General features: G+C 42.8%; 1 protein-coding gene across 2 annotated transcripts in view; it reads right to left on the bottom strand.

Annotated features, from left to right (window-relative positions):
- DDHD1 (DDHD domain containing 1) overlaps positions 1 to 24,328 on the bottom strand; it is a 79,362-nt gene that overhangs the window by 30,949 nt on the left and 24,085 nt on the right. Inside the window, exons 3-6 of one of the 2 annotated variants that reach the window (XM_068149065.1) lie at positions 22,801 to 22,902; positions 16,062 to 16,190; positions 14,320 to 14,467; positions 383 to 489 (exon numbers count right to left, since the gene is read on the bottom strand). In XM_068149065.1, the coding sequence (XP_068005166.1) occupies positions 383 to 489; positions 14,320 to 14,467; positions 16,062 to 16,190; positions 22,801 to 22,902 (486 nt within the window). The remainder of the gene's footprint in view (positions 1 to 382; positions 490 to 14,319; positions 14,468 to 16,061; positions 16,191 to 22,800; positions 22,903 to 24,328) is intronic. The other variant, XM_068149066.1, reaches the window with a different exon arrangement.

Genomic DNA, 24,328 nt, shown 5'->3' with positions numbered 1-24,328 from the left:
CATGTCTCTCTTGTGTTCAGGACCCCAGAGCCAGACACAGTACTCCAGAGCAGAGCGGCGTAATCACCCCGTCTGACATGCTGGCTGTTCTTCTTTTCATCTTCTCCCTAGTATCAGGTGATACAAGAGGAAAGGGCCTGAAATTGTGCCAGGGGAGTTTCAGTTGGATATTAGGAAAAATTTCTTTTGTGAAAAAGTGGTCAGGCATTGGAACAGGCTGCCCGGGGAGGTGTTCAATATATGTCTGGCCATGGCATTTCAGGCCATGCTTTAATGGCCACGGTGGTATTGGGTTGATAGTTGGATTTGATCTTGGAGATCTCTTCCAAACAAATCCATGATTGTAGATTGGAACAACAAAAGAACCAAGTAAGTAATATACCTCCATCAAGGGTGAGTTTTGACCTCCATTCAACCGGGAGAAATTCAACATGCGTCGCAAGATTGGAAAAATACTTTTCTTCTATTTTTCGTGCGGTATCTCGCATCCTGTGGAAACGAGAAGAGAACATGTTCCTGCAAAGACTGCTACTGGTGGCTCTGTCACATACAGCCACTGCACCCAGGAGCAGCGTGTCTCACACTTCGACTCTTCAAGTGTGGCGATGCCTGCGTACTAGCACTGGCAATGACCTCACCTCATGCTATTGTCACGAAGTAATTAAATTCTCAAATAACAAATAATTCTGTGCATTACAGGCTCCAGAGAAAGCTTTAAAAACTTCAAATGCATCAACGCCATGGGCTTAACATAAACCACCTAAATTCAGCCAAAAGATACCTCTCAACTCTGGGGGGTTCCAACCCTGAATGATACTATGATACAATATGACTGAAAATTAAGAATTTTATCACCGCCTTGAAATTTTGAATCCAATGAAATCAACCATTTAGAGCAGTATGGAAGGAAGATAGAACAGAACAGAATAGACCAGACCAGGTTGGAACAGACCCTCAAGATCATTGTGTCCAACCTATCATCCAACACCACCTAATCAACTAAGCCATAGCACCAAGTACCCCATCAAGTCTCCTCCTGAACACCTCCACTGATGGTGACTCCACCACCTCCCTGGGCAGCCCATTCCAATGGGCAATCACTCTCTCTGTGTAGAACTTCTTCCTAACATCCAGTCTGAACCTCCCCTGGTGCAGCTTGAGACTGTGTCCTCTTGTTCTGGTGCTGTCAGCAAAAAGTGAAAATCACCATGAATTGTACTCTTAGCAAAACATGCATGCATTCTGCCATAATCAGGCAGTGACCAAACTGAGAAAGCATTCCACTTTCCTTCCTTTCTATGACTCTTGGCCCCCAATGACATGGCTGTGTTTGAAGATGAGCATAACTAAACCTGACCAAAGGGCAACTGTGCTGGGTTTCCAGCAGCTGTTGCCCAGTTCCAACCATTATTTCTGAGGCAAAGCCCAGAGTTTCAACATGGGTTGTTTTTATACCTTCTTCTTTTCAAGGCAAACTCCTTTTACTGATTGCTATGACCAAAGGCATGATGACATTAATCTTCCATCTGTACTTCCACCAGTCCAAATGCGGTTTAGTGAGCTTAGCCCCCTCGCTGAGACACTTCCCTTAAACACATCAACACTCCTCTGGTCTCCTTCAGTAGAAATGAGACAGTTTAACTTAAATCTCTATCAACACCTAAGACAGTAATCACTTAAGCTGCTCCATTTGATGAGCACTTTCTGCACCAACGCAACATCAACCATACATACACAGAGATCCCATACAGACAACTCTGCCAAGCCTGAGTTTCATCCCCCTTTCGAACAAAGGCAGCAGGACACAGCAGGGAGCTGCAAGATGAAGTCAGGAGCTGCCCAAATCTCCTCTGGACCTGACAATACAGATAAAACGGAAGGGGTATTGACAAAATTTGTTCTTCATCTCCCGCTGTAGCTGTCATCCTGCCTGGATGCTAGTGGGATTTAGGCTGTGCAGAAGAGCTGAAGGCAGAGGTGTCTGGTGGAACACAGATGAATTTCAAACATCAGTGGCAGCTCCTGGGGGCTGCAGAGAGATTTCATGGCGGCTTTGGGCAAAATGCCTTCTATGTTTTCACTTCACTGCACAGTGAAAGAACACTTCTCTGAGGAAGGGGTATAAAAGGCAATGCCCTGCAAAAACATTTTCTGCAAAGATACTGAATTTTTCATCTTCATCATATTGTTTCATCAGGAAAAGGGAAAGCCCATCATGGTACTAAAGAAGCAGATCACAGGATGTTAGAGGTTGGAAGGGACCTCTGGAGATCATCTAGTCCAACAATAGGCCAAAGTTTTGAAGGAGGCAATCAAAACACTTTTCCACAGGTGTCACCTGCTTTTTGATGGGGCAAGGGAAAAAACCAAAAAAAAAAGGAAGAGGAGCATCCTTTACACCCCCTGGCCTGACCAAATAGCTAAGAAACACAACTGCTCAGCAGCTCTATTTTTCAAGGCTGGTTTGATTGCACTCCTAATCTCCCAGTCTCTAGTACAAGATGACCAAGGTTTAAGTAAAGCAGAATGCCCTGCCCTTGATGAGGAAAAAAACAATTCAGCAAGAGGATCTGCTTAAATTGAGGTTGACTTAAGGCCTGAGCTGACCTAGCTTTGCAAAACACAAAACCACCCTCACCACCCCCACCCCACACAACACATCTACTCAGGCCATTTTTTGGAGAGCCCAACTTCTAAATTATCAACAATGTAAAAAAAAATATAAATCAGTAAATACATGAATATGCCTGGAGTCCCCAGTCAACCAAAGCAAAAGAGGAACATACCTCTCTGACCCAAATCAGAAGATTGCTAGCACAAGTAATTGCAGGGACCCCAATTTTCAACAAACCTTGTTTGGAAATGCAAACAATTCTTTGGTACTGCCAAGTCAGCTTGACTTTCTCTGCATGGAGGAGGATGGTGGCCAGCTCAGAGGAATTTCAAACCAGTTAAGTTTAGCAGGAAACCATCCAAGCAGCAATCTAAAGCTGCCAGGCTAAAAAGCAGTAACAGCATAAAAATGTTGTATGAATAAAGCACAGGATTCTACCCAGGAGCTACTAGTATAAATGAAGGAACCAGTAAATAACCTGGTCCTAATAGTGCAGGGAAAAAAACATCCAAAGTATTTACACATCAGTAAACATTATGAAGAAATAGCCATTAGAGCTTTTGACATGCCTATATTCAAATATGACAGCTACAGGGTTTCTTCTTCAAAATGGTCCAGGTCTCACTAAAGCTATTCATAGGCAATTTGACTTCCTCCCGGCCTCCCCTTCACTAAAGCTTCCTTTCTAAAGCTAGATAGATGAGTTTGGGAAAAAACACTGCAGCAATTCTGCCAGAGCTTTTGGGAAAAGCGTGAAGACTTTCCTCCTAAAATCTATGCCAGCTTTGTTTTCTTACGCAAAATACTGCGAAATGCAAAACCTAATTTTACCCAGATCTGGAGGGCTCTTCCTGACATCAGCTGAGGTTGTCCAGATAATGCCCAGCCTTGGGCAGAATAGTCCCAAACTTCTGCTAGAATGGGTTATGGACAAACATTCAAAAGCCCTTGGGTACATTAGAAAACCAAACCTCAACACTGTGTGAGCCTTCCCTATGCATGGCAAAATCCATTCTGACAGAAATGCACAAGAACTCTGCTTCAACAAATTTGGTTTATTGTCCTGGTTTAGGAGAACAGAACTAATTCTGTTCAGTGATTTAACTTTTCAGCTCAGTCTCTGCTAAGTAAGTGCAGTTTCTGAAGTTCACAGCATGTTTTCACAGACATTGGTTGCTTCTCTCAGAGCTAATGCTGACATTTAGAGCAACTGCTAAGGACTGGTGTGCAGCACAAGGTCACTGCTAAATCCTGTGTGCTGTATTGGAGGTGCAGAGTAAAAGGCTGCACCTGCAGGGATGGGCAGACAGTTCAGGTGACCCTAAACTGATCAACAAGGGATTCCATTCCATATGCATATTTGGTATAAAGCAGAGGGATCAGCAGGGTCAAGTATCTTTTTCACTCTTCTTTCAACAGCTGGCGTCCAAGCATCTGCCTTTGATCTCTGTCCATGAGTTCCTGAAACCAATTCCAGAATCTGGTTCCCATCTGCTGCTGAGTCCAGTCTCGCACTTCCCCACTGCCTCCCCACAGTATCAATGGTGACAGTGACTAATTGCCATCAGGGGGCTGTGTTTGATACTGGTTTGCATGTATTTGTATGCAGTTCATTTTGTTGTTATTATTTCCATTGAAGCTGATTCAGCTTTCTTTTCCAGCCCATCAGTTTCCCTTATTCCCTTTCTCTTCCCTTTGGGAAGGATGAGGGGTTCATGCAAAGCATCTTGTCACTGTTTTATAATCCTAGAATCAACAAGGTTGGAAAAGACCTCAAAGATCATCAAGTCCAACCTGTCACCACAGACCTCATGACTACTAGACCATGGCTCCAAGTGCCACATCCAATCCCCTCTTGAACACCTCCAGTGATGGTGACTCCACCACCTCCCTGGGCAGCCCATTCCAATGGCTAACAACTCTCTCTGGGAAGAACTTTATTCTCACCTCAAGCCTAAACTTCCCCTGGTGCAGCTTGAGACTGTGTCCTCTTGTTCTGGTGCTGGTTGCCTGGGAGAAGAGACCAACCCCCACCTGGCTGCAACCTCCCTTCAGGTAGCTGTAGAGAGCAATAAGGTCTCCCCTGAGCCTCCTCTTCTCCAGGCTAAACAATCCCAGCTCCTTCAGCAAGGCCAGCCCAGCCCTAACCCTTGACATTGATACTACAATTTCTGAAGAACACTGTGGTGTCATTGCCAAGTGATGTGGCTGTTCTCACACACAAAATCCCAGCAGGTATACCTGCTATACACATCCTCATCTGTCCTGATATAAAGGTGTTTGGTTCTTTCCTCGATTTTCTTTAAAATAAATATTTTGAGCTCTTTTATTAGCTAGCAAGCCATTCCACTTATTTGCTAAGTAACACCAAGTGAAGTAATAAATATCCACCTAAACAGAGAGAGAATTATTCTCCTTTCTAATAGAAATGAAAGCTGGAATATCGACCCCAGAGAAACAATTACTTACACCTTTACATTGAAAAACATTGTAACAACTAAAACAACTAGGAAAAAGAATGAACAATTCAGGTGCAGATACACTGCATACCTTTGAAAGCATTTTGACATATTGCTGTTTTCCATGCAAGAAGTTAAGGCCAGAAAATAGATACTTTGAGACTCCCCATAAATAAAATGTGCTTGGCTGCCTTTCTCTGATTAAACTAATAAATAATAAGCTCCTATTTTCACAAGCATATTCCAGAGGTATATTAACATATTTATGATCCTTGCTGGTTTATGCTACAAAATTTACTCTGGTGGAACATTCACAAATACTACATTAAAAAGTGGAGAGCTACAAACAAGTTGACTTCAGCTAGTTCACCAGTTTTGTAAAATGACCTTGACAGCTGGGAACAGAACAAAATGCCTGGAGGCTGGAAGATGTTACTCATTTTATTCCCAAGTCAGCTTTGCAGGCTCTCCTCAGTTAGATGATAAACAGCCAAGAAAAAGGGAATGGTTTAGAATTTAAAAAAACATAACACCAGCCAACTTCTTACTCTGAACTCTCGGTTTCAGAGATAGGCAATTGAGATGTCCCCATTAAAAAAACCCCACAAACCTAAACTCTGGCTACTGTCTGCAAAACTGTGTGGATCCACTGCTGGACTTTGGTTGCACTGAGTAAATTATGCTCTAAAGCACTTCTCAACTCTCTGACGTTCATAGAATGGTAGGAAGTGGAAGGCACCTCTGGAGATCAAGTCCAACCTCCTCCTGCAAAGCAGGTCTCTTCTAACAGGATGCCCAGCATTGCAATGTCCAGGTAGGTTTGGAACCTCTCCAGAGGAGGAGATGTCACAGTCTCTTTGGGCAGCCTGCTCCAGGGCTCCAGCACCCTCACAGAAAAGACATTTCTCCTCATATTCTGATGGAACTTCATGGGCTTCACTTTGTGCTTATTTCTACTTGTCCTGTCACTGGGGACCATGGAGTAGAATAGAACAGAATAGAATAGAATAGAATAAACCAGGTTGGAAGAGACCTTCAAGATCATCGCATCCAACCTATCATCCAACACCACCTAATCAACTAACCCATGTAACCAAGCACCCTGTCAAGTCTCCTCCTGAACACCTCCAGTGACGGTGACTCCACCACCTCCCCGGGCAGTCCATTCCAATGGGCAATCACTCTCTCTGTGTAAAACTTCCTCCTGACCTCCAGCCTGAACTTCCCCTGGCGCAGCCTGAGACTGTGTCCTCTTGTTCTGGTGCTGGCTGCCTGGGAGAAGAGACGAGACCAACCTCTGTCTGTTTACAACCCCCCTTCAGGTAGTTGTAGAGAGCAATAAGGTCACCCCTGAGTCTCTTGACTCCCACCCTTTAGATCAATACAAGCACTGAGGAGATCTCCTCTCAGGCTGCTCTTCTCCAGGCTAAACAGCCCCAGGTCTCTCAGCCTTTCCTCCTCACAAGTATTCTTCAGTCCCCTTGGCATCTTTGTAGCCTCCACTGGACTCTCTTTAGTTCTCTCTCATTAGTTCCCTGTCTCTCAAATGGAGCACAGCATTCACTGCATCTTTGAGGAAATAATAACAGGACTTAGTAAGGAAACTCAGGGCTGGCTTGAGCTAGATTGGTCAAAGTGAGAGTACTGGGCGTAAGTAATCGTAGAAATGGAGATCTGCTGAAACCAGAGGAAAAGAAAGGGAGGCTGTTTTCAAAAGCATAGCTGCATTGCAGAAATGCAAACTCAATCTTACTCCAGCATATTTCAATGAGTCTCATCTAGTTCCAACCTCCCTGCCATGGGCAAGGACACCTTCCACCAGAGCCAGACTAGACCTGAACCATTAAGACCTCTGCTCTAGGACACACACAGACTCATTTTACTTCAGAAGAAAGATGGAACTTGTAGCATGTAGACAAAATAAGCATGACTAATTTACACTACATCCTTCTCAAGAATAACAGGACTGTGCAGGATCAAAGAACTCAAGCTGCTTGGTTAAGCGGATTATGGAATCCCTGAGACAAGCTTGAGGAGATTCAGGTGCTCCAAGCATGACTCCCTCCTTGGCACTGCCTTCTGAACGGCAGTTAAGTTTGTTGGATGTAGCTTGCAGCAATCTGGTCTAGTGGAAGGTGTCCCTGCCCATGGTAGGGGGGCAATTAAAACTAGATGACCTCTGAAGGTCACTTCCAAGCCAACCGTTCTGTGATCGAGGTAGATGTTGTCTTCCTTACATCTACTCTAAATCTCCCCTCTTTTAGTGTAAAACCACCACTCCTTGTCCTGTCACAAGAGGCTCTGCAAAAAAGTCTGTCCCCACCTTTCTCATAGGACCCTTTAAATACTGCTGCTAGGTCTATGCAGAGCCTTCTCTTCTCCAGGCTCAGCAACTCCAACTCTCTCAATCTGTCCTCATAGCACAGGACACCTCTCGTTAAAAGGCCTCCTTCAAGTACTGAAGGCTGCAATAAGGTTCCTCCTGAGCCCTCTCTTACATGTTTAGGAAATCTAAATCCTTAAGAGGCTGTTGCAGCTCCTGTCCAATCTGCAGTCCTGTGTTAGGTAATTAATAAACAGACAGCTCTTATGGAAGTACTGAATGCCCTAACTATCACCTTTTACCTCCTGGGTTGAACTTCTCACTTAACTTGCAAGACAAGCTCAAGTTGTAACCTGTAAGTCAGTTTTTACCCCTTGGATACTTCATTTCAGAAGAACATGCTGTTATTACCAGCACCATTGGAATGTGCTGCCCAGAGAGGTAGTGGAGTCACCATCCCTGAAGTGTTTAAAAGGAGACTGGATGAGGCACTTAGTGCCATGGTGTCTGTGTCCAGTTCTGGGCCCCTCAGGTTAGGAAAGATGTTGACTTGCTTGACCATGTCCAGATAAGGGCAACAAAGCCTGTGAGGGGTTTGGATCACAAGCCCTATGAAGAGAGGCTGAGGGAGCTGGGGTTGCTTAGCCTGGAGAAGAGGAGGCTCAGGGGTGACCTTATTGCTCTCTACAACTACCTGAAGGGAGGTTGCAGCCAGGTGGGGGTTGGTCTCTTCTCCCAGGCAACCAGCACCAGAACAAGAGGACACAGTCTCAAGCTGCACCAGGAGAGGTTTAGACTGGATGTTAGGAAGAGATTCTTCACAGAAAGAGTGATTGGCCATTGGAATGGGCTGCCCAGAGAGGTGGTGGAGTCACCATCACTGGAGGTGTTTAAGAAGAGACTGGATGGGGCACTTGTTGCCATGGTTTAGTTGATCAGATGGTGTTGGGTGATAGGTTGGACTTGATGATCTCAAAGGTCTTTTCCAACCTGGTTAATTCTGTATTCTATGACCAAGGAATGGAAACCAGGCATACAATACATATGCCATGTAAGCAGTTAGATGGAAATAAGCAAAAAATAAAAATAAATAAGCAAAACTACCAAAGATCTGAAAAATTAAAAATGACTGAAAAAAAAAATCAGACAAAATTTTGTTTTCAGATTCCAGAAGCACATATTTATTGCACTGAAAAGCCTCTGAGAGCCTCTGAACTTCATGGGGGCTTGTGTACCACTGGAAATCTACCAAAATAGCTATTCTGATGTAATTATTATAATGATATTCCACAATTAAAATGCTTTCTAATGGGATTTGCCATCAACCTGCAATTGGTGATCATGGAATGCCAAGATGATGTCAGCTGTTCAGACATCAATTTTTGTTCTATGAGCAACAGTGCAGGCAAATATAATTTTTGAATCAAAACAGGAGTTCAGGGGTAGACAGAGAACAGTTTAGGGTAAGAGCAGCCAAAAACTGTCACAACATTACAGCTACTATGGAAATACAATGAACAGTTGCTTTTGATTTTCCAGCACTGGAACTAATGAAATTTAGAGGGTCAGTCTAAGAGTCTGACCTTCATCTAAGTCAAGTAAAACAACAGGGTTATGTCTAAAGCAGGTTGGAAACGTGGATAGCAACATCCCTAAACTCTATTTAGTATGGGGCAGGACACCCCTTCCCTCCTACTCTAGAAGCATAATTCAACTAAATCAGAGATTAAGCTTCAGTGAAAAACTATTTCAAATGACAGGAGAGTGTGTATAGTAAAATAAAAGAATATTCCAAAGTAATTTTAGGTCAGCATTGTACCTTTTCTGAAACCTGGCAATGCCAGCGTACTGCACCTGATGGCAAAGAAACCCCCTCCAGCTACGGACGTGATGCCATAATATCTTAGTTTATATTACATAGAAATACAAAAACTCATGGAACCACAGCACGTTCTGAGTTGGAAGGGACCTTTCAAAGTCATCTAGTTCAACCTCCCTACAGCCAGCAGGGACATCTGCAACTAGAACAGCTTGCTCACAGCCCCATACACCTTGACCTGGAAAGTTCCAAGGATGGGGCACCAACCACCTCCCTGGGCAACCTGGGCCAGTGATGTACCACTCTCTACATCAAATATTTCTTTCTCCTCTCTAGTCTGAATCTCCCTTTTGCAGTTTAAACCATCACCCACTGCCCTGTCACAACAGGACCTGCTGAAAAGTCTTTCCCCAGCTTTCTTATCAAAGCTTTTAAGTACCGAAAGGCCACCTGAAGGTCTCCCTGGAGCCTTCTCTCCAGGCTGAACAACTCCAACTCTCTCAGCCTGGCCTCACAGCAGAAGGCTTGCAGCCCTCCCATCATTGCTGTGGCCTCCTCTGGCCCTGCTCCAAGAGGTCCACATCCCTCCTGTGCTGAGGACTCCAGAGATGGCCCCAGCACTGCAGGTAGGGTCTCAGCAGAGCAGAGGGGCAGAATCCCCTCCCTCCACCTGCTGCCCACACTGCAGGACATAGCTGGGTCTGGGCTGTGAGCACGCAGTTTGAGCTCATGTCCAGCTTTTCACTCACCAGTACCCCCAAGTCCTTCTCCTCAGAACTACTCTCCAGCCCTTCATCACCCAGCCTGTGTTGCTACCAGCGTCAGTCCCAACCCAAGTGCAGACTTCACACTTGGCTTTGTTGAACCTCATGAGGTTCACACAGGCCCTATTCTCAAGCCTGTCTTAAATCCCTCTGGGTTTAAGAGGAGGATACCCTATCTTTAAGGAATTAAATAACCCCCACCCCGTGCTACCAAAGTGGCTCACACCATGTTATTCTGCTCACGTTAGGTCAGCTGAATCATGATTCCAGCCTGGAGGATGCACAGTCCCTTCCCAGATGAGTTCTGCACTTAATATCAACACTGACAGGAACAGCTTGCTGTACCAGCTGCTGTGCTACATTTAGATAATAAATGTGTTTAACTACACTGTGAAGAAACAAAATCATGGCACATCTACCAAAGATCTGTGCAGTCAAGCATCGATAAAATGCATTTTTGCTATTTACCTACTTACAGGACACTGTGCAACCACAGCATCTAACCACATTAATAATTAGAGTGAACTCCCCTTCCTTAATGAAATTAGTGCATATAATGTTAAATTACCCTGGAAGAAGAGTTCTGTTTTTACCTCTGTAACCAAGACAATCTGTCTAATGATGCAGATGCACCCACGTGAACTGCATCCATTTCTTCTCAAGGTGGTAACCTGAGGACAGAGCACATCAAATGCTCTGGCAACAGGACATAAGGAAATGGCCTCCAGCTGCACCATGGGAGGTTTAGGTTGGGTATTTAGAAAAATATCTTCGAAGAAAGGGTTGTCAAGCCTTGGAATAGGCTGTCCAGGGCAGCTGTGGAGTCACCGTCCATGAAGGGATTTGAAAGCTGTGTAGATGTGGTGCTGAGGGGCATAGTTTAGTGGCGATATGGCAGTGCTGGGTTAATGGTTGGTTGAACTCAATGATTTCAAAGGTCTCTTACAGTCAAAACAGTTCTATGACTATGTTACAGACTTAGCATGGCTGAAACCACAGGTTTGCTACTAAAAAATTTGCACTTAAATGGACAAAACCCAAAAACAAACAAACAAAAACCCACAGCAAAACCCTGGAGTCTTTTCTCCTTGTCTCCTAAGTGTGAATGGTCAAGAAATATTTCTCCTCACCCATCTTATCTTTCAAAAGGCACCATCTGATTCCCTGTGTCCCTATTGCAAAAGCATGTTAAAAAAATAAATTAAAATGCACACATCTACTGTGGATGAAAGTGCTAACAGAAAGCACTAGCATGGCTTGTGTGAGCTGCCATTGTGCTGGCCTGACAGACATTGCTTCTAAAATCTCTTCCTAGAACATATGGGATGTTCCTCACTGATAAGTTTTAAGCAAGGAAAAAAAAAAAAAAGAAAAGAGAGACTTCAATCTAAACCAAGGCTTTCATTTGCAGATTTTGTACAGAATACACCATTTATGCAAATAATTAGCATTTGAAAAGGCTATGCAATACTGTCTGATATTTCATGAGGCTCTGAGTGAGATCTACTGAAGCACAAAATGTCTTGTTTCCTTTTTAGATAAAAGATCTCACATAATGGGCTGTCAACTAAAGCAGGACTTCTAGAATAAAAATGCTTATACATTGTGTCCTGAGCTGTTAATTCATCCATATGACCCCTGTTATGTATGTTCAGTTGAAGACAGGCTAAGGAGAAACAAAAAACAGAATCATAGAGTGGTAAGGGATGGAAGGGACCCCTGGAGATCAAGTCCAACCTCTCTGCCAAAGCAGGATCACCTAGGGCAGGTCACACATGACAGCATCCAGATGGGTCTTGAAAGTTTCTAGAGAAAGGGACTCCACAACCTCTCTGGGCAGCCTGTGCCAGGGCTCCAGCACTCTCACAGTCAAGAAGTTTTTCCCTCATGTGAAGGTGAAACTTCCTGTGTTTCAGTTTGTATCTGCTGCCCCTTGTCCTATCACACGACACTGAGAAGAGACTGGCTTCTTCTTCTTGACACCCACCTATCAGACATTTGTAAGTATTAATAAGGTCTCCACTCAGTCTTCTCTTTTCCAAACTAAACAGCCCCAGGTCTCTCAGCCTTTCCTCATCAGACAGATGTTCCAGTCCCTTGACCACTCTTGTAACCTCTGTTGGACATGCTCTAGCAGCTCCTGGTCCCTCTTGAACTGAGCATCCCAGAACTGGACACAATACTCCAGACATGGTCTCACCAGGGCAGAGTAGACGGGGAGGAGAACCTCCCTTGACCTGCTGGACGCAGTTCTTAATGCACCCGAGGATAACACTGCCCCTCTTGGCCACAAGGGCACATCGTTGTACCATGGATAACTTACTGTTCACCAGGACTCCAAGGTCCTTCTCCATCTCCTCAGAGATAAGAATAAATGTATGGAGCAGCCAGAAGGAGCCCAGAACTAATGAGCAGGCCAGGCATACACTGCACATTTGATCTTTCCACCAGGAGCAGTGGGAAAAGCAAGCCAATGAGATTTAGAACATATTTTCATTGTTCTGTAAAAGGGACTGCTCTGCAAGCTGCATACACAGCTTTGGTGGGTCTCTTCCAATGTGCCCACATATGCCTGTGTCTGGGTTAATATCCCCAAACAGCACCCCAGTCAAGTTCATCTGTTCCGGATCTGCAGTGCTGATGGCCTAGGCCCCTCAGAAAACCTTAATAATTCTAAGGTGGAAGTTTTATTTCTCATCACTGTTAAATCAGCAACCTGTATTCAAGGTATTTGCATCCCTAGTAATTGCATCCTATAAAGATGTCACTTTTTACATTTAGTGATAAATTCATCCTTTTATCTTTTTCTCTTTGGTTTTGATTGCTTGCTGTTAAACACCATGAAGAATGGAGCAATGAAGTGACAGAACAAGGGGCTTAGGGAGTAACAGATTGTTGCTTTGAGATGACAAATGACATAGTGGTGAAATCCAGAGGTCTGCTCTACCACTCCAGAGGACACTGGAGTGAACAATCAGCTGAAGAAGCACAAGAGGCTGCTGACATGATTGCACACACCACAGCAACTGCACAGCAGCACTGACCTATGTTGTTATTCTGGGTTTAAAGGGAGGTTCACAAAGCTCTTACCATGAAATCAGCAATATCAGATATAAACACACTTTCACAGGAGTCACTGGTAGGTCCACTGTCAGCTTTGGAACTATTTGGGACACAGGTATGAAACCATCTGCACAATAGGGATGTGCAGTTAACACTTTAGCTCTTCTTTCAGCTAGTGAAGGATTCCTTAACCCAGTATTCCCCGCACAATGCTGTTGTCATCATTTGACAATTTCTTCTAATATTAAAAAATCTTTTCATGTTTAGCATTCTCAATAACTCTAGAGTTTCTCTTCCCATTCACCAGCACCCAAAGTGGCCTTCTGAGTCAGCTCAAATGTCAAATCAAAAGCCATCAGCAAACCAGACTTCACAATAGACATTCAATTAAAAGATTTGGTGAGCTTTCAATCACATTTTATTGTTCAACTGCTATCTATGCTCAAAACCCCACGAGCAGTCCCACACCAATAGCTTCCAACTGCATGAAGTAAGTGTCCTTTTAGCAATGCCAACATTCCTAACTTAAAGGGGGCTTATAAGAAAGATAGGTACAATCTTTTGAGCAGGGCTTGTTGCAACAGGACAAGGGGTGATGGGTTTAAACTAAGTGAGAGATTCAGACTAGAGAGAAGGAAGAAATTTTTGATGCTGAGGATGGTGAAACACTGCTGCAGGTTGCCCAGAAAGGTGGTAGATAGAATAGAATTAACCAGGATGCCCCATCCCTGGAACCACTCCAGGCCAGATAGTTTGGGGCTCTGAGCAATCTGCTCTAGTTAGCAGACTGCAAGGGGTTTGGACTAGAAGACCTTTAAAGGTCCCTTCCCACCCAAACCAATCTATGATTCCCGCTGAGTCCCCACTTCCCCTCTTTTACCAGTATGCACTTGTCCACTGTTCTGGCAACCAGTAAGAACAAGGTTTCCCTTGATTTTGACCAAATGAGAAATGTCTTTCTTGCACAAAGCAATTGACCAGAGCTGCTAGAAATTCACAGGCCAGTCTCCTAGAAGGCTCAAGTGCTGGTCATGAAAACAGAGCGTACCTTTGGTCTTCCTGCTTTTCTGGCTTGCAGCTGCTCCCACTAAGTACACACATTCAAATTAACACAGAAAGTAGCATATCCACAACATTAAGACTAATGACTCAGGGGAAGAGGAGGAAAAGGAAACAGGGAAAGATACAGCCTAAAGCAAGAAGTCTGATTGTCATTTAGAATAATCAGCCTTAGATTCAGGCTAGAGTTGGTACTGTAAATATTACAGATCACTCACATAGCTGTATTTTTGATGATCCTTCCTTGGTCCATTTTCTGCCCAATACCATGCACAACAAACACAATGTGACTAGTTTGTGGTGGCTTGTCCTCTAACGTAGCTTCTTCTACATAGCCTCTATGTAGCCTTGTCCCACTACTCGAAGCTGTAGAAAAAAACATCATCCTATATTAGTTACATTCTATGAAGTGTAATGGTCTTATATGCTGACAGAAGCTTAATTTTGCTCACACCAACACATGCTGTAAAGAAGATTATACGTGAAGGAGTAAGACGTATTTTGGAATAGCTGCAATTTTAACCTCTTGAGGGATTTGAGTGAGTAGGAAATACTAATTGCATGGATTCATTACCAGGCCTTTTCCACTGTAAAGATAATTTCAGAAGTGTTTTGAAAACCACATTTTCCATAGCTGTGCGCTTTTACAACACAATACTCTTCTCCTGTATGTCTCAGTCATTAAACTTCTTTATATATCTGCCTTACTCCCACAGCATGGAAATACCACAGAAATGTCTGGCCACCCACTGTCACTTTCTCTGTCCCAATTAAGAAAGCTTTACAGTTTTGATGGGGAAAACCTCTGTTTGACTTCAAGCTGATCCAACCTCACATTCTTCTGTTCAGTGGCCAAATCAATAATCAATTAACCAGGGCAAATCTGGGTGCTGAGATGCTTGAGAAACCTGCACAGTGTGTCTCCACCCCCCTCTAGTGACAGACCCCTAGAGAGGACCACAGCCACACTGAGTCCAGAAACCCCTTCAGAGGGTCATGTACAAGGTGGCAGCATGGTTCCCCACCACAAAAAATGGGAAACAGCCAACCTGTTTTGTTTTAAAAGAGAAGAAAAACACTACAAAACCCTGAAGGGCAGATTTTTTACACAGGATAGGTTTTGCCTACCAAACGGAATTCTATTTGAGATTTCCCCCTCTGCCAAAATTGTTTAGGACAGGTATTATTTGTTGCACAGTAGCGAAATAATATTCTGGATACAGAACATTTACTTTTTTCTGGAGCTGAAGCACTGAACTATATTAATTTGGGGCAAACAGTAATTAAGTATCCACCCAAGAACCCTGTGGGGTAAAAGGACAATAATTACAGGACAGAGGTATGGAGTTTAAAGCCAAACTTATTACCTGACCTTGCCTCTTCAGAGACCAAGGAACAAACTAGATGTGTATGTTCTTGGTTTTGTGGTTGTGCAGGAGCATGAGGCCAGAGAGGACAAGTTCCAGCTTTCCAGGTTGGCAATAAATTGCCTTTTGGTTGACAGAGACCATCCCAGCCTTGCTAGCTCTATGATTAGTAGTTTTGAGCTAAACCAAGCCTGGATTCCTACTGAAAACAATTCCTGTCTAAATCTTTCACTCCTCCTCTCAGTTGGTATGTTTAAGGAACAGAAAAAAAGGCAAGAGGTGGTGAAAGATGAAGGAGCGATAGTGTACTTGAGGAATCCATCACAGCATGCAAGCACACACTGGTGAAGTTAAGGTTGCAAAGGGAACTGCAATTCTCTTACTGTGTCTGTGACACTCTGACACTGTAATAATTTCATATCATTGTAATGCTGAGTGCTGCATCCAAAACAATAATATGCAATAAAATTAACTCACAGCCCACTCACATCTAGTTATGATTGTGTACACCCACCTAAAGACCCTAATCTACTCGTCTGTAAAAACTACCATAGTTATTCACATTATTCTTTACAAACTCTGAGAAATACTACCTTTGGAAAACCCCAACTTCTGTGTAACAGTTCTTGCAATTTTAGATGTGGTTGCATCACTGTAAAGATACACTTCATCCACACTGTGCCAGTCCACATGGTTGCGACTCAACTTCAGACTATGAATAGCTGCAGCAAAAAGAAACAACATTTAATTTAGATGGGTAAGATTAAAAACAAACAAACAAACAAACCCTCTTCAAATAGAGACAAAAGGATAATTCATCAACAGGTCAAAAGCTAAAGCTCCCTTATACCTAAATCTGTATTATTTCTTACCTTGGAAAGGTTTTTAACATTTAGGATTAATCTGCCCAGGACAAGCAGCAGTTTGGACACCACTTCTGAGGACATTTCACATCATTCTCCTCCCACCCTTATTTTGGGTTGGCTGAAGACAAAACCTAAGTGGAGGCAGGGCAAAGCATCCTGAACTACTGCAGGTTGGTGGGACGACTGAGGGCTGCCCCACAGACTCTCAGCACTAGAAGAAGACATTTCACTCCTATCTTCTCTCTCCTGGCTCTGTATGGTGAGATCCTTGGTTTTGACTGCACTCTGCAGTGACCCAGAGGCGTTCAATGACTCCATTACTCGAAGGCTCCATTGCATTTCTTTCCTTTCAGAAATATCTAGGAGCTGGAAATGTGGTTGAATGAGCAAGCCTGTGAATGAGTAATTTCTGGCACAGAACAGAATCTAGCTCTTTGAAAAGCCACTAAGAGGCCCAGTGTTTTTTGTGCAGTTATTGTGTTTTCCAGATTCAGAACTGATTGAGCGCTGGGACCAACCTCATGACATACACTGCCTGATTGTCAGGATTAAGCCCAGCAGGCATGTTATAATGCAGATCAGAATGTCTCATCTAAAGCTTGGAGCTTGCAGGAGCAAAGCAGTACCACAGCTGTATTAGTAGTAATTTGGATTTCACCTTGAGTTTGGAAATCTGCTTCATAGGTCTCATCTAACATGGGATACACAGCATTTGGAAAGCTGACAACAGCAATAACCCTGTGACAAAAAAGAAGTGTTACTTAACTGTCATCAGCCTTGCTCAAAAGCTCAAAGTTGTGGAAAACACCCAGGAAGGCTGCTTTGGGTTTGTTGGTGTGTTGTTTTGGGGTTTTTTGCCATAACAAGCAGAGCTCTAACCCATCTCCTACTTGAAACCACTGAAACGATTTTTTTTTTTGTACTCTTCTAAAGCATTCTGAGAAAGCTTGGGCCATCATAATTTCATGTTTTAAATGTGCTACAGCACAAACCAACCACAGGTTGTGACCCTTCTCCTGTAGCATGTTTGGTTTCTTTGCCAAGGTCTGACCTAGTCTGATGAAAAAAACTAAATGAAGTCTGTAAGAAGCAAGGGGATTAGAAAAGGATTACCCCTTCAAAAAACAAAATAACATGAACTGTATTGCTGTTTTACACTGACAGAGCGAGAACAGGAAAGGAAGAAGCCTGGCTTTGAAGAGCAGACATCAGCTGAGGGGAATGACTGACCAGAGCAAGAAGTAATCAATGAACATGCTTTCATAAACACCTTTGCAGGCAGAGAGATGGGTCCAGGTCTAAAAATCTCTATTTAGAACTGGAGCAAGAAAGGAAAAGAAATTCCCAGCAAGCTTCCCCTTTCAGACTCAAAGACAGTGCAACAGACACTGATGTCCTGAGATAGGCACACAGTCTAGTGGCAAAGGCATGACACTGCCCTGCAAATGCCTCTGCAATGTCTTGCATCCTCAACTCCATGACAAACAGACTTGTTATGCATTGTTTAGCAGGTCCTTAAAAGCTGTTGTGCTAAAATTCCTCCCTGAATATGTTCCTGGGGGAGCTGAGACAAAAGAGCTTGAAGCTTGGTACCTTGGGACGTTGTGCTCAAGGTCCAAAGCATGCAGAGGCAGAAAGGCCCATGGCTGAGTCACTTGTTACTACTGAAGAAAAGCACTTTGGAAAGGAGCAACCTGAAACTCTCTCTGGACTCAAGTACATGAAAGAATATACAGGGAGAAGCAGGTTTTCCTTACCCTGCATGAATTACTCTCATTAGGGAAGAACAATTTCTAATTCTTACTCTTATGGTGTTCCTCAAACACATGTATATTGAACGACACATCAGAATGAAATACAACACATGCAAGCACTGAGGAACTGCAGATGAAATAACCAATGTCATTTCTCTGCATATTTAGCAATGCTTTCAGAAGGGAACCTGAAGAATTCAGTCTACTGTTAACAAAAGCTCCACATGAAACAACCAGAAAGCTTGAAGTAGGAACATACTTCCCTGTCTCTTGACAGAGAGACTTACTTCTCTGAGTTGTATTGTTAATATATACAGAATGACAGAATGGTAGGGGTTGCCAGTGACATCTGGACGTACTGAATTCAAGCTCAGATCTTTTTACAGGCCTTGGACTACACAATTTTCCTTTCTGCCCAGCACCCAGTATAAAAAGACAAGTGTTTATTTATTCTTGCTTCTCAGTTTTCCTTAAACCACAAAGCATCAGCAGCTTTTAGGGAAGCAGTAGGATCCAGGACATGTGTACGGACAGTGCCTTACAGAGAATCTACCAATTTGCCAGGGAGATGACAACTTTTGCAACTTAAACTGACATATTTACATTTTATTTTGCATCTCTTCACAAACATTATTTGCCAACACCTTCACTGCTTTGCTTTTCAGTGCCTGTCCTTGTGCACACTCCTGAGCAAAGCCCAAACCAGCAGTATAAAGGCTCACTTACTGAAAAAAGTGAAAAAGTTGTCCTAGTGGAGCCACATCTGGAATACTGGCTCCAGTTTTGGGCTCCCCGGTTCAAAAGAGACAGGGAACTACTGAAGAGAGTCCATCAGAGGCTATGAAGATGCTGAGGGGCCTGGAGCATCTCTGTGAGGAGGAAAGGCTGAGAGTCACGGGGCTGTTGAGCCTGGAGAAGAGCAGCCTGAGAGGGGATCTTTTCCACAACCAGCAAGAGCTAAAAGCAGGGGGCAAGAGGATGGGGCCAGACTCTTTTCAATGATGCCCAGCAACAGGACAAGAAGCAAGTATCTTCTTACTATGGTGGGGTGGGACAGTGTCTTCTCTTTCTTAATTTATAGTAATATTGAGAAGTCTGTTCATCCTCAGATCCTGGATGTGATGTCAACCATTGGAACAAAATCCCCTAGTAAGGGAAAAATGTATCACTGTGTCCTCCAGGCCCTCTTGATATGCAAGAAAATACATTAAAAATAGAATAGAGACCCAACTTGACAACTGTTGTTGTGCATTATCTTTACTAAGACTGTGTCGTAGCAATGACAGTATCTAGGGAGGCAAAAAAGGTACAGACTTACAGATCTGCATGGCAGAAACCAAACTCAGAGAAGAGCTGAGATCAGTCACAAGGATGAAGGATTCATAAGTCATGTATGCAGGCACATCTAGGTAAAGACATTGGTTTTATGTCACTATGAACAGGAATCATAGAAGGGTAGGGGCTGGAAGGGACCTCTAGAGATCAAGTCCAATGCCCCTGCCCATACAGGATCACCAAATCAGGAGATACTCTTTAAGCAAAAGAACCCCACCCCTGCAACAAGTCTCCTCCTCATGAGGGCCTTCACTGCACCAAGGATGGTGAGGAGATTCTCAAGACTCTCAGGAGTCCAACCAAAATGTGCTTCTGCTGCCACCAGACCCAGGGTGTTAATAGTGAGGCAGGAAATGAAAAGAAAAACAAGAAAAACTGTCTTCGGAGAAGATTTGATTGCAGTCTGAAAATCATCATCCTAAAAAGAAATCAAAATATGGAAACTGTGCTGTCCAGGTGTGGCATAACAAGAGATGCTATTGCTGTTTTGAAACTGATCACAAAGAAAAGAAAGTTGGTTTCTCCTGAAGATGATTAGGTAACATGTTTTACATTCTCTTTGCAGAACAAGCAGTGACTGTCCTAGAAATCTCCTGCATGCTGCAGAGATGGTAAAATTGACAGCTCAGGAGCTTTTCATAGCAAGAGATCTCACAGAGTGTCAGGAAGTCACCAAGGCATGCAGTAGCATGGCTGAGGAAGCCAACTTGCAGAATTCAGATTAGGCAGTGGGTACAGCACAAGGGAATGCTCTTTGTGTTAGTAGTTCTGCTTTCTGGGTCCTTCAGGAACATGTTTTCCATGTTTGTGGATTCTCTCCAGAGCACCGGGCCAGGGTATTCCTGAGCTTCACTGAGGTCTGACTGCAGCTACAACATCTCTGAATGTCAGGCACAGAAAATGCAAGGTCTCCTGTAAAACCATGGGACTGGAATCCCTCTCTGGTCTGGACCAGGCTTCTCACAACTTTATATTGACATGAACTGCTTCTCTAACACTGACAATATACACAGACTCCTTAGCAGGTGTCTCCTGAGGTGCATTTTCCCCAGTTGCAGAAAACCCTTGGTATTCTGCACACTGCTTACTTTGGGACTGAAAGCCAAGCTCATGGAAATCAGATCAAGTTTTGAGTTCCTGTGTAGCCAGGAAAAAAAAGAAAGGGAATCTTCTTTTCAGCAGTATCAACCAAGACAGACACCTAGAATATGAGTATGGGGAAGGCACAACTCCACTGTATATAGAAGACAACCTGATGCTGAACAGGAGTGAGCAAGCCATGCAAAACCAGGGAGAGAAGCCCAGGAGAAAGGAGAGGAATCGAGAAAGTACTTCCTCCAGGTGAAAAAACTGATGGTTGCTACCACACAAACCTTCCATTTCACCAAGAGAGAAAACCTTTATAGATGAAAAATGAAGAGTTAAACATAAAAAAACAGAATACATATTCCTAAAGCCTTGAAGAATCTGATCTCAATAAGACTGTAGAAACTCATCTTGAATCAAAGTAACTGAAGAATAACTGAGGAGCAGAAATTCTGCACTGTTTTTGATGCTTATGGAGAAAGCTGGAGATATGCACATGTAAACATCCTCCCAGCTGGAGTGCTTGAGCAGATGAACACCTCCAGCATCAAGTGCAGACAGACAGGCACTTGAACATGACATTTCACCATGGCATTTTAAATTACATCTTTTTTTAAAGCAAGCACTTGTGGGTTTTTTGACAGGATACTTTCATCCCTGCCAAGACCAAAGCATGGGGTGATTCTCTTCTAACAGAATTTGACTGTGCTCAAAACAAAATTAATTTAGAGGAAAGCATCTTTGAAGTGCTGAGAGCTGATCTTACCTTCATCTCCACCACAAAGGCACTGTCATTCCAGGCAGGGCTAAAGACCAGAAGAGGGATATGTGCTGTCTGAAAACCATTTCTGCCTTCTTTTTTTACCTTTTTTTTTAAATGTATTTTTATTTAAATGTAGGTGCCTTGCCATCAGTAAGCAGTGGTTTCTATCCAAGAGCCTGCCACAGGTAGCTAAGAGCATAATTTGACTGGGATTGTTCTTTCTTAAACAGCTCCAAAGCTCTGATACATAAACCTGAGGGACAGTTGTAGATTTTTCTTATTTATGTAAACAACAACTAAAAAAGACAAACCACTAAAAGGACTGCTGCTCTTAATTAGAAAGGGCTGTTTCACTTTGCTGTCATTTTCATACTGCACTTTACCACCTCTCAATTAATCAGTGTCACTTTTTGTTGTACCAGCAATTACTTTTAAATTGAAGCACACTCATTACCACAACTGAACATGATTTGGAGGAAAAAAATAAGCAAAAATTGCAATTACAATTACAAAACAAAAGGTAGAAGCTCTTTCCTACTGCTCCAGGCAGTAACACTTAATCACCATTAGGAGATTCGAGCTCCATGTGTGAGAAGAGACAGGAAAAAGTTTACTGTCAAAAATGTTTATTTAAAACATTTTCATTTGGACCAATTTATAGGAAAACATAATGAAAGGAAACAAAAAGGCAAACATTCCTGCATTGTAGAATAAATTCTCATACTTTACAACATCCCCAAGAGCTAGAAGAATACATGATGTGACAAGGATAACTCTAAACCTACCTCGAAACATTTAGATTTTAAACCTAGGGTGCATTTTCCAGAGGTCTAGGTCCACAGCCACTGAAGTCTGTAAAAGTTTAATCACTACTGGCTTTAATGGTTGCAGTGAAAGACCAGTGACAAGTACTTTTGAGCCTCTGCAATCAGTAACAGCTCCTCTAAGATCTGCTCCCAATTTCAGAAACAAATTTGCATGTCAGCTGCTGCAAAGTTCAAGGGTTTTACCACCTGTTTTATCAGCCTTTCCCTTTTTATATTGTATGTGCAAAGACTCATTCCATTCAACTAATATAGAAGCTGCAGTAAAAATTATTTACAACATTAAGGATGCATGCACTATCCAGAAAAAGTGACAAAGATTACCTAATACACCCCCCCATGCTCTCTCTGACACTACCAAACTTCAAAATGTTGCTTTTTGTTTATTGAAAAAGCCAAACCACACATAAAGAGCATAAGAAGCAAACTTTTGCAGATTTCATTGCACTCACAAACAATTATAATAAGGATTACTGCAGGACAGTGTTAGCATCTACTTTGCTCTAAGATTCACAAGGCTTCTACTTTTTCTTCTAAGATTTATGATGCTTTTTCCTTCCCTTTTGGAGGAAATGGCATGAATACAACTCAAGAAATTGAAGCATGTAAATGTAACACATTTAACTGGGATAAGCAAACTAGGTTTTCAAGCTTCCTAAGCCAGGAGTACTACAGGAAAAAAAAGAAATCTACAATTACTGTACCTTGGGAATGCTTTCGCTTAAGACATGCAGCCTCTGACTTCTCCTTATATCCTCTCCATTTGAACAAAGAAGGGAGGGAGAAGGGAGGGAGGTAGTAGAGAACTAAAAGTAAAAACACTGAGCTTCAAAGTAAAATTTTTAAAAGGGGGGTAATTTTCATTAGTATTTATCACTTTTAGGAGGGTGGGGGAAAAAAAAAAAAGTTGGCACATTTTCTGTATACACATTAAAAAAAACCCCTCTGGTTTTGTAGCAAAAGTGTCAGGTCACATTAGCCAAATCTAAATTTTTCCCTCTTCATAAACAGTTATGATAGCACAACAAAGCTAAAGGCATCAGTAAAGGACAGCTGGGACACAGTACAATCAGGTTCACCAAATGCCTTTGCATTTATACTTACAAAAGCACAAATGATCTATTTGTATAGGGTAGACCCCAGTAACCCCTCTTAAGTATATGCTAAACATTTGAGAAAGAAGCAAAAAGCAACTTAATTTTAAGCACACCTCTATAATTTTCCCCAAGGAGTGTAAGTGGCTCATTAAAAGCTAGATTAGCCAAAATAACCCTACTCTGCCCTGCTCTGTAACTCCTGTTTTCTGTGGTGAAATGCAACAACATGGTTTCATGCCTTGCTGCTGAGCTTCTTGATGGTAAGACAAGTCCACAGCTTCTGTTAGACTTGCAATCATCTTTAATTTTACTCCTCATGAAGATACCGAAATGCTGCACAGCAATCCAAAGGATTCTTTTTTCAGGGACTTCTGTATTGTGTGATTATTGAAGGAAATATGGAAGTGTAAGTGAAAGCTGCTGCTAAGGAGCAGGTCAACCTATGTTAGCAGGAAGAAGCTGCTCTTGGCACTCCCACAAGAGAACTTGTCTTCACTGTTAACTCAGGCATAATAGACAGATACTTTTCCACTTCTTCAGGGGTTCCTGAGCAAGGCCAAAAGTCCTACAGATCTACACCTGCCCTTTTCTGTGGGCCCCTCACTCACACAAATCTTAATTTCAAAATGTTTTAGTCTCAAAAAACCTGAGTTAGTCAAGAGAACATGTTTAAAACCCAGTGAGAAACCAAGACTGTCCAGCTTGGCTTCTGAATCCAGTCATTAAGCTGTAAAATCAATTAGGAGAGTGGGGAGAAGTGAGAGTGAATGACATCTTCCCTTACAAACACCAGGTGCAATTAATACTCCATGATCCAGTAACTTATGCCAGCATGAGTGATATTCCCTGGTTGTGTCAGGGGCTTTGGTGATGGTCCAGGATCCCACATCTTCACAACCTCAGCTAACAGCTCTGTCAGCAGATGCCTTAATGCAGATGCAAGTGAAGTATATTACTATTCACATCAAAGGAGAAGAAAATTAGGCTCATAGCTACTGCACTTGAGACTTCATGGAATAATTTAGTCTGTAGAATATTTTACTGCCAGTTCAACACTCAAGGAGCATGTATACAGGAAATCCAAGATGACTACAGGGAAAAAATGATACAGTGAGTGTTAAACACTAGAACAGAC

The sequence above is a fragment of the Melanerpes formicivorus genome, unplaced genomic scaffold (assembly GCF_026170545.1).
Source record: "Melanerpes formicivorus ecotype bairdi unplaced genomic scaffold, bMelFor1.0.p_v2 SCAF_17, whole genome shotgun sequence".
NCBI lineage: Eukaryota > Metazoa > Chordata > Aves > Piciformes > Picidae > Melanerpes > Melanerpes formicivorus.
This window is presented reverse-complemented; position numbering and strand designations above follow the sequence as displayed.